At 41.1% G+C, this 16,445-nt stretch overlaps 1 protein-coding gene across 1 annotated transcript in view; it reads left to right on the forward strand.

Moving 5' to 3' along the window:
* dync2h1 (dynein cytoplasmic 2 heavy chain 1) overlaps positions 1–16,445 on the forward strand; it is an 83,619-nt gene that overhangs the window by 24,875 nt on the left and 42,299 nt on the right. Inside the window, exons 52-72 of the mRNA XM_037463853.2 lie at positions 1,338–1,502; positions 2,866–2,990; positions 3,167–3,415; positions 3,655–3,763; positions 4,048–4,161; positions 4,316–4,458; positions 4,673–4,748; positions 5,140–5,300; positions 5,806–5,943; positions 7,190–7,303; positions 7,394–7,554; positions 8,359–8,482; positions 8,610–8,731; positions 9,068–9,154; positions 10,412–10,538; positions 11,483–11,624; positions 12,177–12,286; positions 13,480–13,578; positions 14,026–14,149; positions 14,679–14,842; positions 14,993–15,112. Of these exons, the coding sequence (XP_037319750.2) occupies positions 1,338–1,502; positions 2,866–2,990; positions 3,167–3,415; positions 3,655–3,763; positions 4,048–4,161; positions 4,316–4,458; positions 4,673–4,748; positions 5,140–5,300; positions 5,806–5,943; positions 7,190–7,303; positions 7,394–7,554; positions 8,359–8,482; positions 8,610–8,731; positions 9,068–9,154; positions 10,412–10,538; positions 11,483–11,624; positions 12,177–12,286; positions 13,480–13,578; positions 14,026–14,149; positions 14,679–14,842; positions 14,993–15,112 (2,774 nt within the window). The remainder of the gene's footprint in view (positions 1–1,337; positions 1,503–2,865; positions 2,991–3,166; positions 3,416–3,654; positions 3,764–4,047; positions 4,162–4,315; positions 4,459–4,672; positions 4,749–5,139; positions 5,301–5,805; positions 5,944–7,189; positions 7,304–7,393; positions 7,555–8,358; positions 8,483–8,609; positions 8,732–9,067; positions 9,155–10,411; positions 10,539–11,482; positions 11,625–12,176; positions 12,287–13,479; positions 13,579–14,025; positions 14,150–14,678; positions 14,843–14,992; positions 15,113–16,445) is intronic.

A 16,445-nucleotide genomic window follows, 5' to 3' on the forward strand; every position in this document is an offset into this window, starting at 1 on the left:
GTTGAGTCCTCACATAGAACCGTTTGGCTGCCGCTAAGGAACTTCAAGCCCAGGAACTTCCAAACTGGCAGTTTTGATGCCAGAAACAAAATGACAGCACCATATGGCTTTGTTTCTTGTCAATGTTCTTTTAGTTTAGAGCCGCTGTCTCCAACTCTCACCTTTTTTTTCATTAGATCTCTCTTCTCTTTCCTCAGTTCTTCTCTGTCACTTGTTTCTCTCACCCTCTTTCATCATCCTCTCCCTTTGCTGTCCTTTCATCTATCTCTATCGCTCTGTTACTCTTTCTCTCCTTGTGCAATATGTACCTGCTGTGATAGTGAGACCAAGCACTAGTTATGATTAAAACATCTCGCAATACAAACCTTTTCCAATGCTCATTATTTTTTAACCTGCTCTTGCTTTATCTTTCCTCTTTTCCCTTCTTGCTGCTGACCTTCCTTTTGGTATGTGAACAACCATCTCCTCATTTATATTCTCTGACTGTGTTGTTGTGGTTTAAGTGTGCAATTGGGATCACTGTTTATTAACAGCACATCATAACCACTCTCATAACATTGCTACTGGCTAGAGCGAAAAAAACACTGTGCACTACCTGCACAGCAGACAGCAGACAGTTAGAGGCAAGTTGTGGAACATTAACATCTGAAGGGTCTGGAATTGCTCTCTTAAATTGGTATGGATCAAAATACACAAAACATAAAACCATATATAGGTATCCAGACGAAACTGTAAGGTTCTCTGCAGCTGTTGGGTGCATTAGTAATCATGACGAGTTCCCCAAGAAGTATAGGGGATTATTTGTCCACAACTTGTGTTTTGGGTGGCCCCAAATGTTAAAAAAAGTGAATGCAAATGACAGTTTTAATAGTGCCAAAGGGAAGTGTGACTGTGTATCTTTCACCAAATAAATTATTATGACCAATACATTTGAATGGCTGACATAATTAAACTTATATCAGTATTGGCAGAAATGTCAGTGAATACTGTGCCTATTGGTCTATTTAGGGCTATTGATTGCTCTAAACATGGTTACCCCTGCATGTGCTTTTGTAAAATAGCCCTTTGACTTATGTTAAAGGGCCTGCATCACAGTGTCAATACAGTGCTTGTGTGTTGGGCTGTCCTTGAAACTTGATTTACAACTACACATATTGAATTATGATGTAACTGAGGAAAGAGAAAAGAATGATTTCCCTGACGAAATCGCTATACGTTTTAACTCTTTGCGTTGAATTTTCTATTAAGGTGCTGATTAGTACATGGCTTGGATATGTTGTTGGATATTCATTTATATGTACGTTTTGTGTGTGCACGTGTCATGTATTCCATTTTAGCTCAATCCAATGTGACAGACAGCGTGTTGGAGGTGGTAGCATACGAGGCCAGGAGACTGTTCAGAGACCGGCTCGTTTCCTCCAAAGACCTTCACACCTTTGACAACATCCTCTCCTCCATCATTCGGGGCGACTGGGGCTCTGACGCTCTGGACAACATGCCTGGTATGACTTGGCTCTATTCTTGCTGACATACGCCAACATTTTGGATCTCACACACACAAAACAACTGTTTGTGGGCTCTAGTGAATTCAACTGCTTGAGTACATGATGCAATTCATGTTTCTTAGGTTTTATTCATTCAGCTTGACTGCTCTAAACCACTTAAAATGGTTCTTATTCAATCATCAAAAATATAGTGTCGCCATTTTAATAACATTTGAATTCCCTGCTTGTAGCGGGGGTCAGATGTTGTAGACTGGTTTTAAATCCTGGTTGGAGCTGGCAACACTCCAAAGCTACATTTTCCTGCCAAAACCTAGTGTGAGATAATTAAGAAGAAAGTCAAACCAGAAGGATGTCTCGTATTGTCCACATTGCAGAACAGGTTCCCTCAGGACTGGTAATAGAAGATAAATGGTGATTCCCACCCTCCTTGCATGAAAAATATATGTCACTACTATATAGTGTGCTCAGTAAAATGACAGTGCTGGAAATACGTGACAAATGCTTTCTTCATGCAAATTTATATTGAAGAGCAGCGAAGAGCAAAGAAAGCTGGTTCAAATCAGAGAGGTGTTACGAACAGGTCCTTGCTGCTGAATACATACAATTTAAAAATCCATAGCCAATGCCCTTGATACTGCTTAATGAAGGCCTGCGGTGCTGGCAGTTGGATTAAACAAAATCAAAAAGCAGAGGAGGTGAGAAAAAATAGTTTTTCTATCACATCCACACATCTAAAGCAGCTTCCAGCTAAGGTGTCTTACCAAGACCTAATCCAGCAAATGTTCCAACTCAACATTAAAGGAGGAGCATATTTAAAACAACAATGCTCACTCACAAAGATACACAAAACTACAATCTCCCACAATGGGGCAGCTGACGAGGTCGGCAAGTGCAGTGGTTTTTTCTTGAACACCCTTATCATTTGCTCGCCCTTGTGGGTGTTGCCGAGATCGCAGGATTGAAACGCAAGCAGCCTGCATTTGTATCCAACCCGTGGCAGTGTATAGGTTAAAGGCTGGTACTGGAGAGAGAAATGCCTCTTCAGGATTGCGGCCAAAAGTGCTGTATGCCTGCAAAACTGACACCTGCATGTGATGTAAAGCATCTGGGATGTAATCTGTTGGATCTGAAAAACTCATTTAAATTCATATTGCCCAGGTTGAACATTCAGAAACAGTTTATCTCATCTTCACATGTAGGTGATTGGAATTCGTTTTTTTTGAGTACTTTCTACTGCAGTGCTCAATTTTGTGTATTCCGTCCCCGCGCTGAAGGCAGCCTTATTATATTATTTGATGTAGAAAATACATATATTTTAAAAAGTGTGTTATTAACCGTTTCATATTTCCCTTGTCTGCAGATGAATTTTATGTGACGTGGGGAGCCTCTGAAGGGGCAGTAATGGCTCCTGGCCAGTCTCTTCCTCCTCATGGAAAACCACTGGGACGTCTGGATTCTACTGACCTGAAACAAGTTATACAAAAGGTACACTGTGAAAAAACTGTAGATGTAAGTTGGAATATCTCTATGTTTCCTTCTTTTATCTGTTTTCGGTCAGTCATGTGGTTTTATTTCTGTGTGTTTGTTGTTGTATTTGTATTTCATTGTATTTGTTGGAATGTCCTCACCTGTGTGTGTTCCCCCCCCTGTCCTTCCTCCAGGGAGTAGTGCTGTACAGCCGTGATAACAAAGAGCTGGATCTTCTCCTGTTCTGGGAAGTGTGCGACTTTGTGTCCAGGGTGGATCGGGTCCTGAGCCGACCCGGTGGCTCTCTGCTCCTGGCAGGCCGGAGTGGAGTGGGTCGGCACACGGCCACGTGCCTGGTGTCCCACATGCATGGATACACATTGTTCACGCCCAAAATCTCCCGTGGTTATTCCCTGAAGCATTTCAGCAATGACCTCAAGACGGTGAGAGTGGATTAGCTTTTGTATTCGCTCGAGTGATTTAAATAGTACCAATCTAACTGATTCCTGCAGAGAGTGCTAGATGTTCGGATTCACTGGTTACGTTTTTTTTTGTCTTGTTAAATGTCATAACTAAAACATAAATTCACAGCTGGCCTGCTAAAGAAATATTTGAAGGGGGGGTGTTTTTATATGTACCGTATATCAAACTATATAATTGTATGCATGCTGTATATGTGTAGGTGATGCAGCTGGCAGGTCTGGAGGGCCAGCAGGTGGTTCTGCTTTTGGAAGACTATCAGTTTGTTCACCCAGCTTTCTTAGAGATGATCAACAGCCTGCTGTCATCAGGTGCGCAGTGTGGTCATATTTCCCCCACTTCTGTTTCATAAAGGATTGGATTTTTTAGACCTCAAGGGATACAAATGCTGTTAAGCATACTTGTTTGCTTTCGTTTGGGTTTCTCTACTGTGTGTGTGCATTAAATCTTTACAGTGTCAGACGAATTCCACCTGCAGCCGTAGTTGTGTAAAGTACATTGTCTCCAATGTAATTTTAGCAGAAGTTGCAGTCCTGAACCGATTACCTCGTTCCTCCTATCATTTCTTTGTGTGCCTGTGTATTTTTTGTTTCAGGTGAAGTTCCAGGCCTGTATACTCCAGAGGAACTGGAGCCTCTCCTCTCCTCCCTCAAAGATGCTGCTTCACAGGATGGATTTACCGGACCACTCTACAACTACTTTTCTCATAGTTAGTACTGTATATGTGGCGACAGCCCATCCCCTCTGTTTATTTGTTATTTGTTATTTATTATTTTGGTCTGTTTGGTCTAAAATGGACCATGTAAGCTTAACAAAAACCACATCCTGCCCTTTGTAACTCCTTGTGTATCACAACTCTGTAGGAATTCAGCAGAACCTCCACATTGTTCTTATTATGGACTGCTCCAACTCCAACTTCACCATCAACTGTGAGAGCAACCCAGCTTTCTATCGCAAATGTTCTGTCCAATGGATGGAAGGATGGTCTGAAAGCAGCATGAAGAAGGTCAGTGAGGGCGGATGACTAAAAAGTACAGTTTCAAGGTCAAAAACAGTTATTGCCATAAAGTCTATGCCAGTATTTAAGATCCATACTGTGGAATTAAATCAAATCAACTTTGAATAATATAAAATGCGGTTGGGATAAGATTTTTTTTTTTAAGCATGTTTCAATGCCTTCCATCCTCTAACATGTGATGTGTGACCCTTTGCATCTTCAGATTCCCGAGCTGCTGTTGGCAAAGACTGAAGGAGGAAGGGAGGAGAATGAAAGGGACACAAAGAGTAAAAGCTCAGGTGGGACATGGCCTTTTTTATGACTGTCTTATTTATAATTATGATTATAATATCTCTCATGTCCGTAATTAAAATTGCCCTTCTCTTTTGTGGAGGAATTTACAGTCATCCATTCATCCTAATTACATTTTTAGTACTATAGCTTCATTAAGATGACTTGATTTTGACAAATAATCAGTATTAAAAGTTATTATTCACCTCTGGCAGAAATTTATGCTGGCAATACTTCTGCACCATCACAAGACAATTTATGTTAATATGTTAAACAACTAATGGGGAAGCAAATACAAGACTAGTTTCAAACCGTGTTGGCTGTGTTTATGTTAAGATGTTGACCTCCTAAATTCAGACCAATTCATCCTCAGGCTTCTTCGTCCTCTTCTCCCAGCAGGTTCTGTTCAGGGAGAACTGTGCCGTTTGTTCCTGATGGTGCATGAATCATGCAGAGAACATGGTGCAACACCCAGCCAGTATATGGCCTTTCTGCATGTTTACACTGCATTATTTAGCCGGAAGCAGAGCCAGCTCACAACGAGACAACAGCATCTTCAGGTACAATAATTACTGTACAGAATGAAGAAACAACTGTTAAAGTACTCTCACCAATTCTTGTCAGATTTTTTCCCACTAGACTTGTTGTCGCTTTATCAAAGACATACACATTGTTGTGGTGTAAGTTAAAGAATGGTTTTATTAAACCATTAAATAATAAATTATGGTGTGATGCACATATGCATCAGGTAAGTAGAAATAAATTCATAATTTGTATACTTATATGATAATAGCATGATAATATGGATTTCAAAAATATTTTACCAGCCAATAACCTATTTCTATGTACATCAGTTTGTTTGAGTTATTAAATACTGTAGGTTTCTAATAAAAGTAATAGGATCATTTTAAATTAATGTGAAATGCAGTTTCTGTAAGTGAGCACTTACCATTACAATTAAGAGCACTGTTGGTTTTACATTTCTAGGCTGTGTTTTTAACTCATGCATGTATTGCAAACCGTTATGTCATGTTCCTCTTTCCTTTGTTTGACTTTTCTCTGCAGGCCGGTGTTTCCAAGCTGAACGAAGCCAAAGCATTAGTGGACGAGCTGAAGAGGCGGGCTGCAAAGCAGAGTGCGCTGCTGAAGACTAAACAGCAGGAGGCAGATTCTGCCCTGCAAGAAATCACCACTTCCATGCAGGTATGTGTGCTTGTGTGTCTATATATCTATGTGTTTCATATCTGTGATGTCTATCCTCTCCTGAACTCTCACATCAGCTCTCTCCTCTCCTCTCTGCTCCTCTCCTCCCCTTTCCCTCGTCTCCTCTCCTCTTTTTGTTTTCCAGTTTCTTCTCTTATTGTATCTTGCCTCTCTGCCCTTCACTCTTACTCTCCTCATCTGCATTGTATATTACTAGAAACCTTTTCTGGATTCCCCGTGGCTGTGTCTCCCCTACTGCGAAGTCTTTTTTTATTTAGTTTGTGTGCTTTTGTTTGTTCTGTGACTTTTCATCCAGTGTTTTTAGTTTCCATTTCTTCCTGCCAGCTCTGTCTGGAGGATGGATGTGTGGATATATGTATGGTGAGGGGGGGTTCATTAGTTATGATATCTTATCTTTCTCTCTGTGGGGAATTGGCTTTTTTAGTGAGGGTGATAGATAGAGCGAAGAAGGGAAAGAGAAGAAACAAGAGAAGGAAAAACTGTCAGCAGAGTGTTAATTAACAACTACACTCGTTCCTTTGGGCGGTTGCAGCTATTTCTCCCGTAGAGATGGAGACAGCGGGGAGGGAAGTGGGAGGAAGACTGGGACTAAGATGAAGAATGGAAACCAACTAGTTGGAAAACACACTTTACAAAGGTGGAAATAGAAGAGGAAGGCCCATGTGATTCGGAGAGGCAAATATCCGGTAAAAATGAAAGGATTAAGCCATCTGATGACAATGATAAAAAAAAAGACTGGATGAAGATATATGGAATGAGAGAGAATCCACACTTGCTTTTCAGCCTCAATAATGTGACTGAATGGTCCTAAACCAATTTTTTTTATCTTTGTTCAGAGATGGACTGAGGCTTTATGTCTGATCCATCTCAATTTATGTACGCGCAAATGGACCTATTTCTTTAGATATGTATAAATTGTAAAATGTGTCATGGGTCGGCCCATTCTGTAGCAGTAGTAGTGGTTTTAGTAGTAGTAGTGGTAGTAGTAGTAGTAGTTGTTGTTTTATTCAGTCGCAGTTGTTTTATACACGCAGAAGCATAATGCTTACCGTATATATTCCTATCTTAAATTCTTATTGATTAAGTTAAGATTTAACAAAAACAAAGAACAAATAAATAAATATAAATCACACATACCTATACCTACATATATAATATTCATCTTTTTTATGCTGTATTTTCAAAATAACATGCTAGAAATCCGATGATCTTTTTGGTTATCCAGAATGCCAGCGACCAGAAGGCAGAAATGGAAAAGATTAAAGGGAGGATGGCTCAAGAAGTGTCCAAGATTGAGGAGAGAAAGGTCCAAATAGATCATGAGCTGAAGGAAGTGCAGGTAAGTCATGTGTATTATATGTCAGTTACTAAAAAAACACATTTATTTATCTCTGTATCCTTCCCTCTTCTTACCGTTGCTGCCCTCTAGCCTTTGGTAGATGAGGCAAAGCATGCAGTTGGAAATATAAAGCCTGAAGCTCTGTCTGAGATTCGCTCCCTCCGCATGCCCCCTGATGTCATCAGAGACATCCTAGAGGGGGTACTGAGACTGATGGGCATCTTCGACACCTCCTGGGTCAGCATGAAGAGGTGAGAGGTGAAGAGATCGCAAGAAAGCGTAGACGGGAGAAAGGGCAAAAGTTGTAGCTGCACCACCACCACCACCGGGTTCCCTCCACACCAGAGAGGTGACATCCCACCACCCTAGAGCCAGACTGCGTTGGTCCCCCCTCCTTGCCTAATGCCCGCCTCACGTTACACACTACCCCACCCGCAGGGTGCCACCTCCATGAGGTTTTGTGACGAGGCTGGCCAGCTCCCCTCAATGTCTGCCTCTAGTAGGGGGGCCATGGTTACCCTTTTCTGGGCCTGGGTAAACAACTAATTTACAGCCCATTCTTTAAGGGTCAGGGAATCGCTCGTAGTCCAGCCCTTCCTCCACATTTAGATGGTTATTCATTTGAGGATTGATTTATGTTAGCAGTCTCGATTTAAATTTAGCTTTTGGTACTTGTCACTCATCTGACCGTAGGCACCTTTAGAGCGGATCAGATTAATTCCGCCCTGCTACTGATGTGTGTTAATTGGGTGACCAGACTCCACTCTGAGTTTTGCAAGTAACAAAGAGAGTAAGTGTGTGAGTGTTTGATGGAGAGTGGTTGTGCTTGTGGTGGTGGTGGTGGTGGGGGGATCTTAATTAGGAACAAAGAGAGTACATTTTAACTGTTTCAACGGTTATTTAGAGTTGAAGGGACTTTAAGGTTCACAATTTTATGCATGAATTAACATCAACCTCTTCATTTTAGGGATACAAAGTCATTTTAAATAGACTTATTTTCTTTATTACCCATCTGCTGACGTCCAATCGTCTCTCGTCCTTTTTTGATTCTGTAGCTTTCTAGCGAAGCGTGGTGTGAGGGAGGACATATCCACATTTGAGGCGAGGAACATCCCCCCTGATATTCGCCAGAGTGTGGAAGAGCTGCTCAACAGGAATAGGGCCTCCTTTGATCCAAAGGTCAGTTAGCCACAATAGCATAATAGTATTTAAATTGTGGGTGTTGTTATCCCGTTGTTTATTTGTGTGTTAGCTGAAGATGTTATTGTGGCTGTTGTCTTAACTGAACTGTTCTTGTTGTGGTCAGAATGCAAAGCGTGCCAGTGCAGCAGCTGCTCCACTGGCGGCCTGGGTCAAAGCCAATGTCCAATACTCCCACGTCCTAGAGAGGATTGGGCCACTGGAGAGAGAGCAGTCTGGGCTACTGGAGTAAGAACACACACACACACACAGACACAAAAATAATAGAGCTGGAGTTGACTAATTGATTAGAAAATTGACAAGAAAATAATTCTCAACTAAATCATTCATTCATGTCTATTCAGTTTTGATGTTAAATCCACTCCACTAAAGAAAAAAAGTCAGCCAAGCGTGGTTTATTGACCAAGAAAGCTAATCTCTGCTGCTGGATAGTTGTGTCAGGTTTACCTACTAGGAGCAACTAAGGCTAAAATATACACATAATAAGCTTAATATATTCATGCTCTGTTATGAACAACAAGTACACGTGCTTGACACGGTTTTTGCGTGTGTTTGTGTGTCCAGAAACCTAAGAAAGACAGAGAGTAAGAAGAACAAGCTGGAGGACCAGCTCAACTCTGTTGGAGCCAAAGTCAACGAGTTGAAAGAGAAGTATGCTTCTTTATATTCTTCCAGCCTTTGATCGTTTCCCATGTAAATCCATTTCTTCTCCAAATCCTTATTTATTTTTTAATTTTATTGGACCTTTATTTAACCAGTCACTTCCCATTTTCAATGACAACCTGGTCAAAACGGCAGAATAATAATATATATAAGTATATATAAATATATATTTATTGTTCTACCATTCCTTTATCACATGTTCTGACATCAGATTGACGAACATAAAAACAAGCAAACAAAAATGTATGCATTTTCAGTCCAAACTGTGTTAAAAAAACATGTCACATCATTAATGAATCATCTTACAATTAGATTTTAGAGCTATATGAATTAGCAGCTAGCTAGCTACCAACAAGAAAACAAATGATACACATTTTAGTTGCTCCATTTCTCCCTTACTACTAAGCAGCATCCCTGTTTCATGCTCCTTGTTTTCATCCACATTGTAGTTATGTAAACGTGGACACAAACAATCAATTAAAGCTGAAAGCAGCGATGAAGGGCCCTTGCACCTTCCTACTCTCTGGGGGGCTGGCAGGATGCCCTTTGATTCCAAAAGACACATTGAAACAGCATCTCAGAGTGCAACAATGCCTTCCACAAGTGTTTATGACAACAAGCAGTTGATGGATTATGAAATGTGCGGGACTAAAGTAAAGGGGCGGGGCTGTGAGTAAATTGGTGTGTAAATGTCATCTGTCCTCTGCTTTTATCATTGCTGAGAAATGTGGTGCAGAATCAATAATGTATAGTAAAATTACAGCAACTTCCTAAGGAGCTTGTGTGTCAGCACAACAACAATGTTGCATAAAAATGTAAAATGAATCTGAGTAAACTTGAAATGAAAGTACAGAGCCTGCGAAAGATGGGCTCGGGTCCTGATAATGCCTGAAGGGGTTTTGCATTGTCTTTTGTCTGGGCATTAGCCAGTCTCACTACTTGTCAGGTCATTATTCAACAAAGGTGAACTCCTAACTCCATCTATGACCGAGGCCTTTTGCTCTTTCCTCCAACATCTTCCACTTTTGCCTCATCCAATCGTCTATCCTGTCATTTTTACGCTTATCTTCCCATGTTCATATAATCATTTCTAAGACGTGCAAGTTGAAGTGAAATCATCTTTGGCAGATTAAATGAATATCCTAATGTTTCTACTCTTCCCCCAATGATCAACATATTGACCTACTTACTGATCTATCCTCCTCCTCCTCCTCCTCCTCCTTCTCCTACTTACTCTTTCCTCAGGTTTCAGTGTCACACTTCTGAGGCAGCCAAGTTGGAGGCTGAAGTGACAAAAGCTCAGGACACAATCACTGCTGCCCAGCAGCTCATATCGCAACTGGACGGGGAACACACGCGGTGGAACGCACAGGTCGTGTGATGTACATGTTTGTGGTTGTGGATATTGGTGTTGGAGGTTACAGACATTTACTAAGAACAGGGCTCATTTGACAAACCAACAGCAACAGGAGGCGGTGTGTGTGTGTGGGGTTGTGTGTGTCTGCGTGAGTGTGACAGGGGGATGTATCCTGCTGTCTTAGGTCCCTTCCGGCTGTTTTTTACTCCTCTCCGCAGCATCTGTCTGCCCCTTAATTAAAACACTCAATCTCTTCCTGACACACACACCCTCACACTCACTGCCTCCCTGAAGGCCCGCACCAAAGAGCCAGTTTACTCTCTACTCACGTATTTCCATATACTCACACAAAAAGACATCATCCGTAGCAGGAGCTGTGGTTCCCTACATGTGATTCAAGTGTTTTCGAGGGAAGGGAGAGCCACAATGAGGGACGGGTACCCGTCTACAAAGTGATGCCCGAAATAGATGCGTGCTTTGAGTGGCACGATGGTTGACAGTATTAATACAGTAGACCGGATATTTCATGGGCCTGAAAACTGGTGGCCACAGATCTGGGGTTAATAAGTAGCCATAAGGCTTGACAATTAACTCTGGTGCATAGCTAACCCAACATGTGCACATGTGATCCTCTGCCATGCTAAAGGAATTCTGATCAACATAGAAATGACAGCAGTCCTTTTGCAATTGCATACTCAGCATGTGCAAGTGTGTGACGTATTCATGTATGTCAATTTATTTTTGTGTTCTTGTCAGAATCAGTGTAGAGATATTTGAATAATTGTGTGCGAGGTTGAATTTACAGTTCATCATTCCGTAAGAGGCAATAAGGAGTCACAGCCATATGCCCGCGTGTGTGAAGTTACTGAGCATCCAATCCTTGCAGTGCCCGTACCCCTCTTGTCTCTACTTTATTATTACTTTCACCCCGATGACCTGCCGGTCTCTCTTTCTTTCAGATGTCTGAGATAAAGAGTGAGCTGGATACGCTCCCCATGAGGGCAATGCTCGCTGCAGCCTTCATCACCTATCTGTCTGCAGCTCCCGAAGACCGCAGAAGACACTGTCAAGAGACATGGATGGCTCAATCTGGACTACAGAGTAAACAGACTACTTCTTATACTTGAGGCTCCAACATATTGCTACCCACAGACATGCCGCAATGCACTGCAAGGAAGCATATGGTATACACGCGACAGTTCTCGGACCAGTAAATATGAGCATTCTTATAGTTTTCAACTTGATTGATATCTTTAGAACCATGTTGATGTTTTTTTCATTTGCAGGCCTGTGAGTAACCTCAAAAGTACTTATTTAAAAAGAGACTCACATATTAAGGACTAAGGTTTTCAATGAGCCTGTTTTTATACTTTTTATACTACTTATTCATGTGCTAAGCATTACCCCCTTAATTTGGCAGCTGTTCTATTCACGTATTAGTATTCCATCCTCACAAATTAACCTGTAAAAATGTGTGCTTTTCTTTCAGCATTAACGCATGTGTTAGGGCCTCAGCATGTGAATCCCAATACAGTTGGCCCCCTCTTGTTTGTAAATCATTCTGTACATCGAATGCCTTCTCTGCTAAATAGTTTGTGGAGATTGCTTTGTTTACTACAATACAAACATGTGCAATGTGTATGTTTTTGTCAGAGTTTGACCTGCGGTCATTCCTGTGCTCTGAGAGTGAACAGTTGATCTGGAAGGGTCAAGGGCTGCCATCTGACGACCTCTCCATGGAGAATGCAATTGTCATTCTACAGGTTAGACATCCAGTTCCCTGTCTCTCAAATTCCGTTAATCCCTCTAATTTCATTTTGATTCCCTGGATTACAACTTTTCTTTGTCGCGGGAGGGTCTATGTTACTAATGAAACTGTATTTACCATTCTAAACATTCATATGGCTGCAAACCACACTTTCTGATGTATACACATAGTATAGGAATGTCTACCTGAGCATATATGAAGTAGCTCTCCCTCTTTGTGTGTGACAGTCCGAGTTCCGCTTGCTTTGTTGAGATAGCCTGCTGGCAGCGCATGCTTGCGCTGCACGTTTGTGCATGTGAGCACGCTCGGCTGGTTATCTCACGAGCGCCGCTCCACACTGCTCCCACTCTGCGTTACGGCTGTTATTGCTGCTTTGACTGACAGCGCCGTTGAGGAAGCCTATACCCGGCCCTCAGGTTCCCCCTTGGTTAAACCCTATTATCTCTATCAGCACTTAGTTATTAAAGCCGTTACCTTGGAGCCACCGACTCGCTCTGGACATGCTGACAGCTGGTGACAGCTGGTGAAAGGCAATGCTTAAAATCTAATTCATCTCTTTTTGTATACAAAAGATCTCGCAAGCGGAATGGAATAAAAACAATTTTTCATTATGAACAAAAATGCATGAACCAAAGTACAATATGATTGCAGTATTTTTACTTGATATAGCCTCATCTATCATTAGTCATATCAAGTATGTTCTTGTTACCATTCATTTTCCCTCCATTTGTCTGCGTTCTGTTTTGTTTTTACCATTGCTGCTTTCAGATCAATGCACTGAAGTTGAAGGTAAGAACTTGTTCCATCATTCATCCTTTATGTTTAGTGTGTTAGCTCTGTTTTCTGTGTGTGTGTGTGATCATTGTCAAATACGCTTAGATGGCAGATTTCACATTCCCATACACACATAATCTAAAAACATATGTATGTGTATATCGATATAGTATGCAAAGTAAGATAAGGCTGGGGGTAATAAAGAGTCAAATAAACAGGGTGAGAAAGAGAACCGTGAAATAGAAGAGCACAGGGTGAAAGGACGCTGATGGACTTGAGTCTCTTCCCTTGCATAAGAGTGACGCCAGCCGATAAGCATGACAGCAGTGAGACAGACCTGAATAACATTCACACAAAACACGGTTTTCTCTCTAACTGGGTAAATACAGTTCTTTGTCATGTTTCTATACTCAGAGTGTTGCCTGTCCGTTCCTGATTGACCCGTCATCCCGAGCTACCGAGTGGCTACGCACACATCTTCAACAGCACAGACTGGAGGTTATCAACCAACAGGTAAAGCCACACACACACACACACAATCACACTCATGCATATCTTACGTCACACAGTGATGTCGTTAACTATCTTGTTGGCTTTACAGTCTTCACAGTCACTGCACAGCACTCTAAACCTAATTTATTTCTACGTTAGCTTTTATGGTTTCAGGAGCCTTTAAAGTCATTAGTGTTCAACATTTCTTTGAAGTGTTTTCATTAGATGTCTTTGATTGATCTCCCTCTTTAATGAATCCAAATCTATTTCAAGTTTATTGGTAGACCTACTCATTATTTTTTTGCCATAGAAAATCCAAACAAGCCATAGGTATTCTTTACTTTTGTGTTATTGTTTGGGAAGACAATGATCTCGCTCTGTTGTGTTACAGTGTACTGGTTCAAACAACCGTTATCAAATAATGGAATTTATGATATATTCCTTCAATTGTGTGCTCGTTCCCTTTAGGATACCAACTTCATGACATCCCTTGAACTGGCCGTCAGGTTTGGAAAAACGCTTATCATCCAAGAGATGGATGGAGTTGAACCTGTGCTCTACCCACTCCTGAGGAGGGACCTCATAGCACAGGGTATACGCACACTCATGAACCACACTCTAAAGCAAGGAAGTGCTGGTGAAAATTATTCATTATGCAACCCCACCCACTGGTTGCTTGCTCAAAAGCCGACCACTCGCCTCTGTCTCACGGGCATTTGGCCTCAATGTGAATGGTTTTTAATGAGGGCAAACTATTCTGCACTGATGTTATCTACCCAAGTTTAATTAACAACGATGATGTGTGCCTGAAGACCTTTAAGATTGTAAAGATAGGTAAAGATATTTAACAATGACCGTATAAATATTTATTATATAAAACTCTTTTCAAAGGGTTTCACCAGGGTCTAGGAACCTCCTCAAAAGGCTTCTAAAGTGGCCGGGCCGATGTTGTGCAGCAAAACCAACATCCACAATCAAGTTTTACAATCAAACAAAGGGGCAGTGGGGTCTTTGTGTGTAAAAAGCATGAAGATAGGATTCAAAGTGGTTATACGCTTGCACAATGCAGTATATGTTGTTAACGGACCGTTTTTCTTTCTGTCCAACTTAAACACTTCCAGGTCCTAGATATGTGGTTCAGATAGGGGACAAGGTCATCGATTACAACGAGGACTTCCGTCTCTTCCTGGCAACGCGGAATCCCACCCCCTTCATCCCTCCCGATGCCGTATCCGTGGTTACAGAGGTTAACTTCACTACCACTAGGGCAGGCTTGCGAGGGCAGGTACGACCTGTAACCCACACTCAAGGGCTGAGTAATGATGCAGTGCATAACCAGAGTATGATGTCTGTCTTTCTCACGTCATGCTGTATGTCCCATGTATAACCCTAACCCACTCCCTAATTTGTTTGTGTGGGCTTGTCTTTGTGATAGCTGCTAGCCTTGACCATCCAGCAGGAGAAGCCAGAATTGGAGACTGAAAAAACAAGACTGCTGCAGCAAGAGGAGGACAAGAAGATACAGCTTGCTCAGTTGGAGGAATCTCTGTTAGAGGTACCCATGCACACACGTAGCATACACTTTGACCTGTATGTTGTTAATTGGGCTTATTGCTCGAGTAAAAACCTTCAAGTGTTAAATACTACAGAATGCCTACCATTTGTACCTAAATCATGACCATGTACCCCAGTGATGACAAATGTGGTGTTATTGATATATAACCATTGTACAGTGGATTCATTTATTACCAAAATATGACATTCAAGGTATTTGACTTGGCGCATAACAGCAGAAAGTTAAACAATGGACAACCAGACAGATAAGACAACATAGTGTAAGAGGAATAAAATATATATATTGCTATGGGTTAGTATAAAGTCTATGGGTTAGTTTAAAACTAAAGGAATAAAAGTTCAAATCAATATTTGTTTCTCTTTTAGTGTTATTTGGAATGCTCATCTACACCTGCATATTGTACGAACTTTACGTATGAGATGGTGTAGTAGATAGAATGATCAAATGTTTACTGACCAAGCAGGGCTGCTAAGCTGCGACAAAGATGCAATTTGGTGGCCCCCATTTATCCGAGGGCCACCATAGGATGGTTGGTAGGGAGTAAAACCACAACCTTTCTTGCCAAGCATGTCATTTTAATTTATTCATACACTCCAGACCTGTACACTGACATTTCTAAGCAGAAGTTGGGTAACTTTATCTCTACAGTAATGAGGATATAAATAAAAATGACAGATTGTTATTGCCCAAATAGTTAATGTGACTCCCTGCATTTCACTATAAAACATGGTTTCACATAGACACACTGTATAAGGATATTTTATTCACACACTCTAAGGGAAATTTGGACATGCACACAAAGATTGTGCCAAGAGTAGAATGTTCGTGCTTCAGTGGTACTCGACATGTATTTATTCCAGAATTGTGGGAGTATATTCGACTTGACATTTCCATGCTCCACTGCTTTCTCATATATTTTATTAGAATTAATTTAAATAAATTCCATCAGTTTGTTTAGAGAATAGTTTCCACAGGATAAAGTGGGCGAGTCAAGCCAAAAAAAGATGAATAAATAAATAAATGACCCAGATCAGGATATTTTAAATCAACAACTCTTGCTCCTGGAACTTTCCATACTCCATTGTTCTTACTTCTTATGTCTTACGACATATTTATCTGCACATTTTAATAATATAAACTAATGTAGCAAAGATAAAATACATCCACAGTGCAAGAAGAGGGGAAACACAAACTAGGCTTATTTGAAGCCTCCCCCTAAATAATATTGAAATATTACAAATCCATAGAGAACATTAAAAGAATAAAAATACGATGGTGCAACCTTAATATCTGTACAAGGTCTAATAGATGA

The sequence above is a fragment of the Pungitius pungitius genome, chromosome 3, assembly GCF_949316345.1.
Source record: "Pungitius pungitius chromosome 3, fPunPun2.1, whole genome shotgun sequence".
NCBI lineage: Eukaryota > Metazoa > Chordata > Actinopteri > Perciformes > Gasterosteidae > Pungitius > Pungitius pungitius.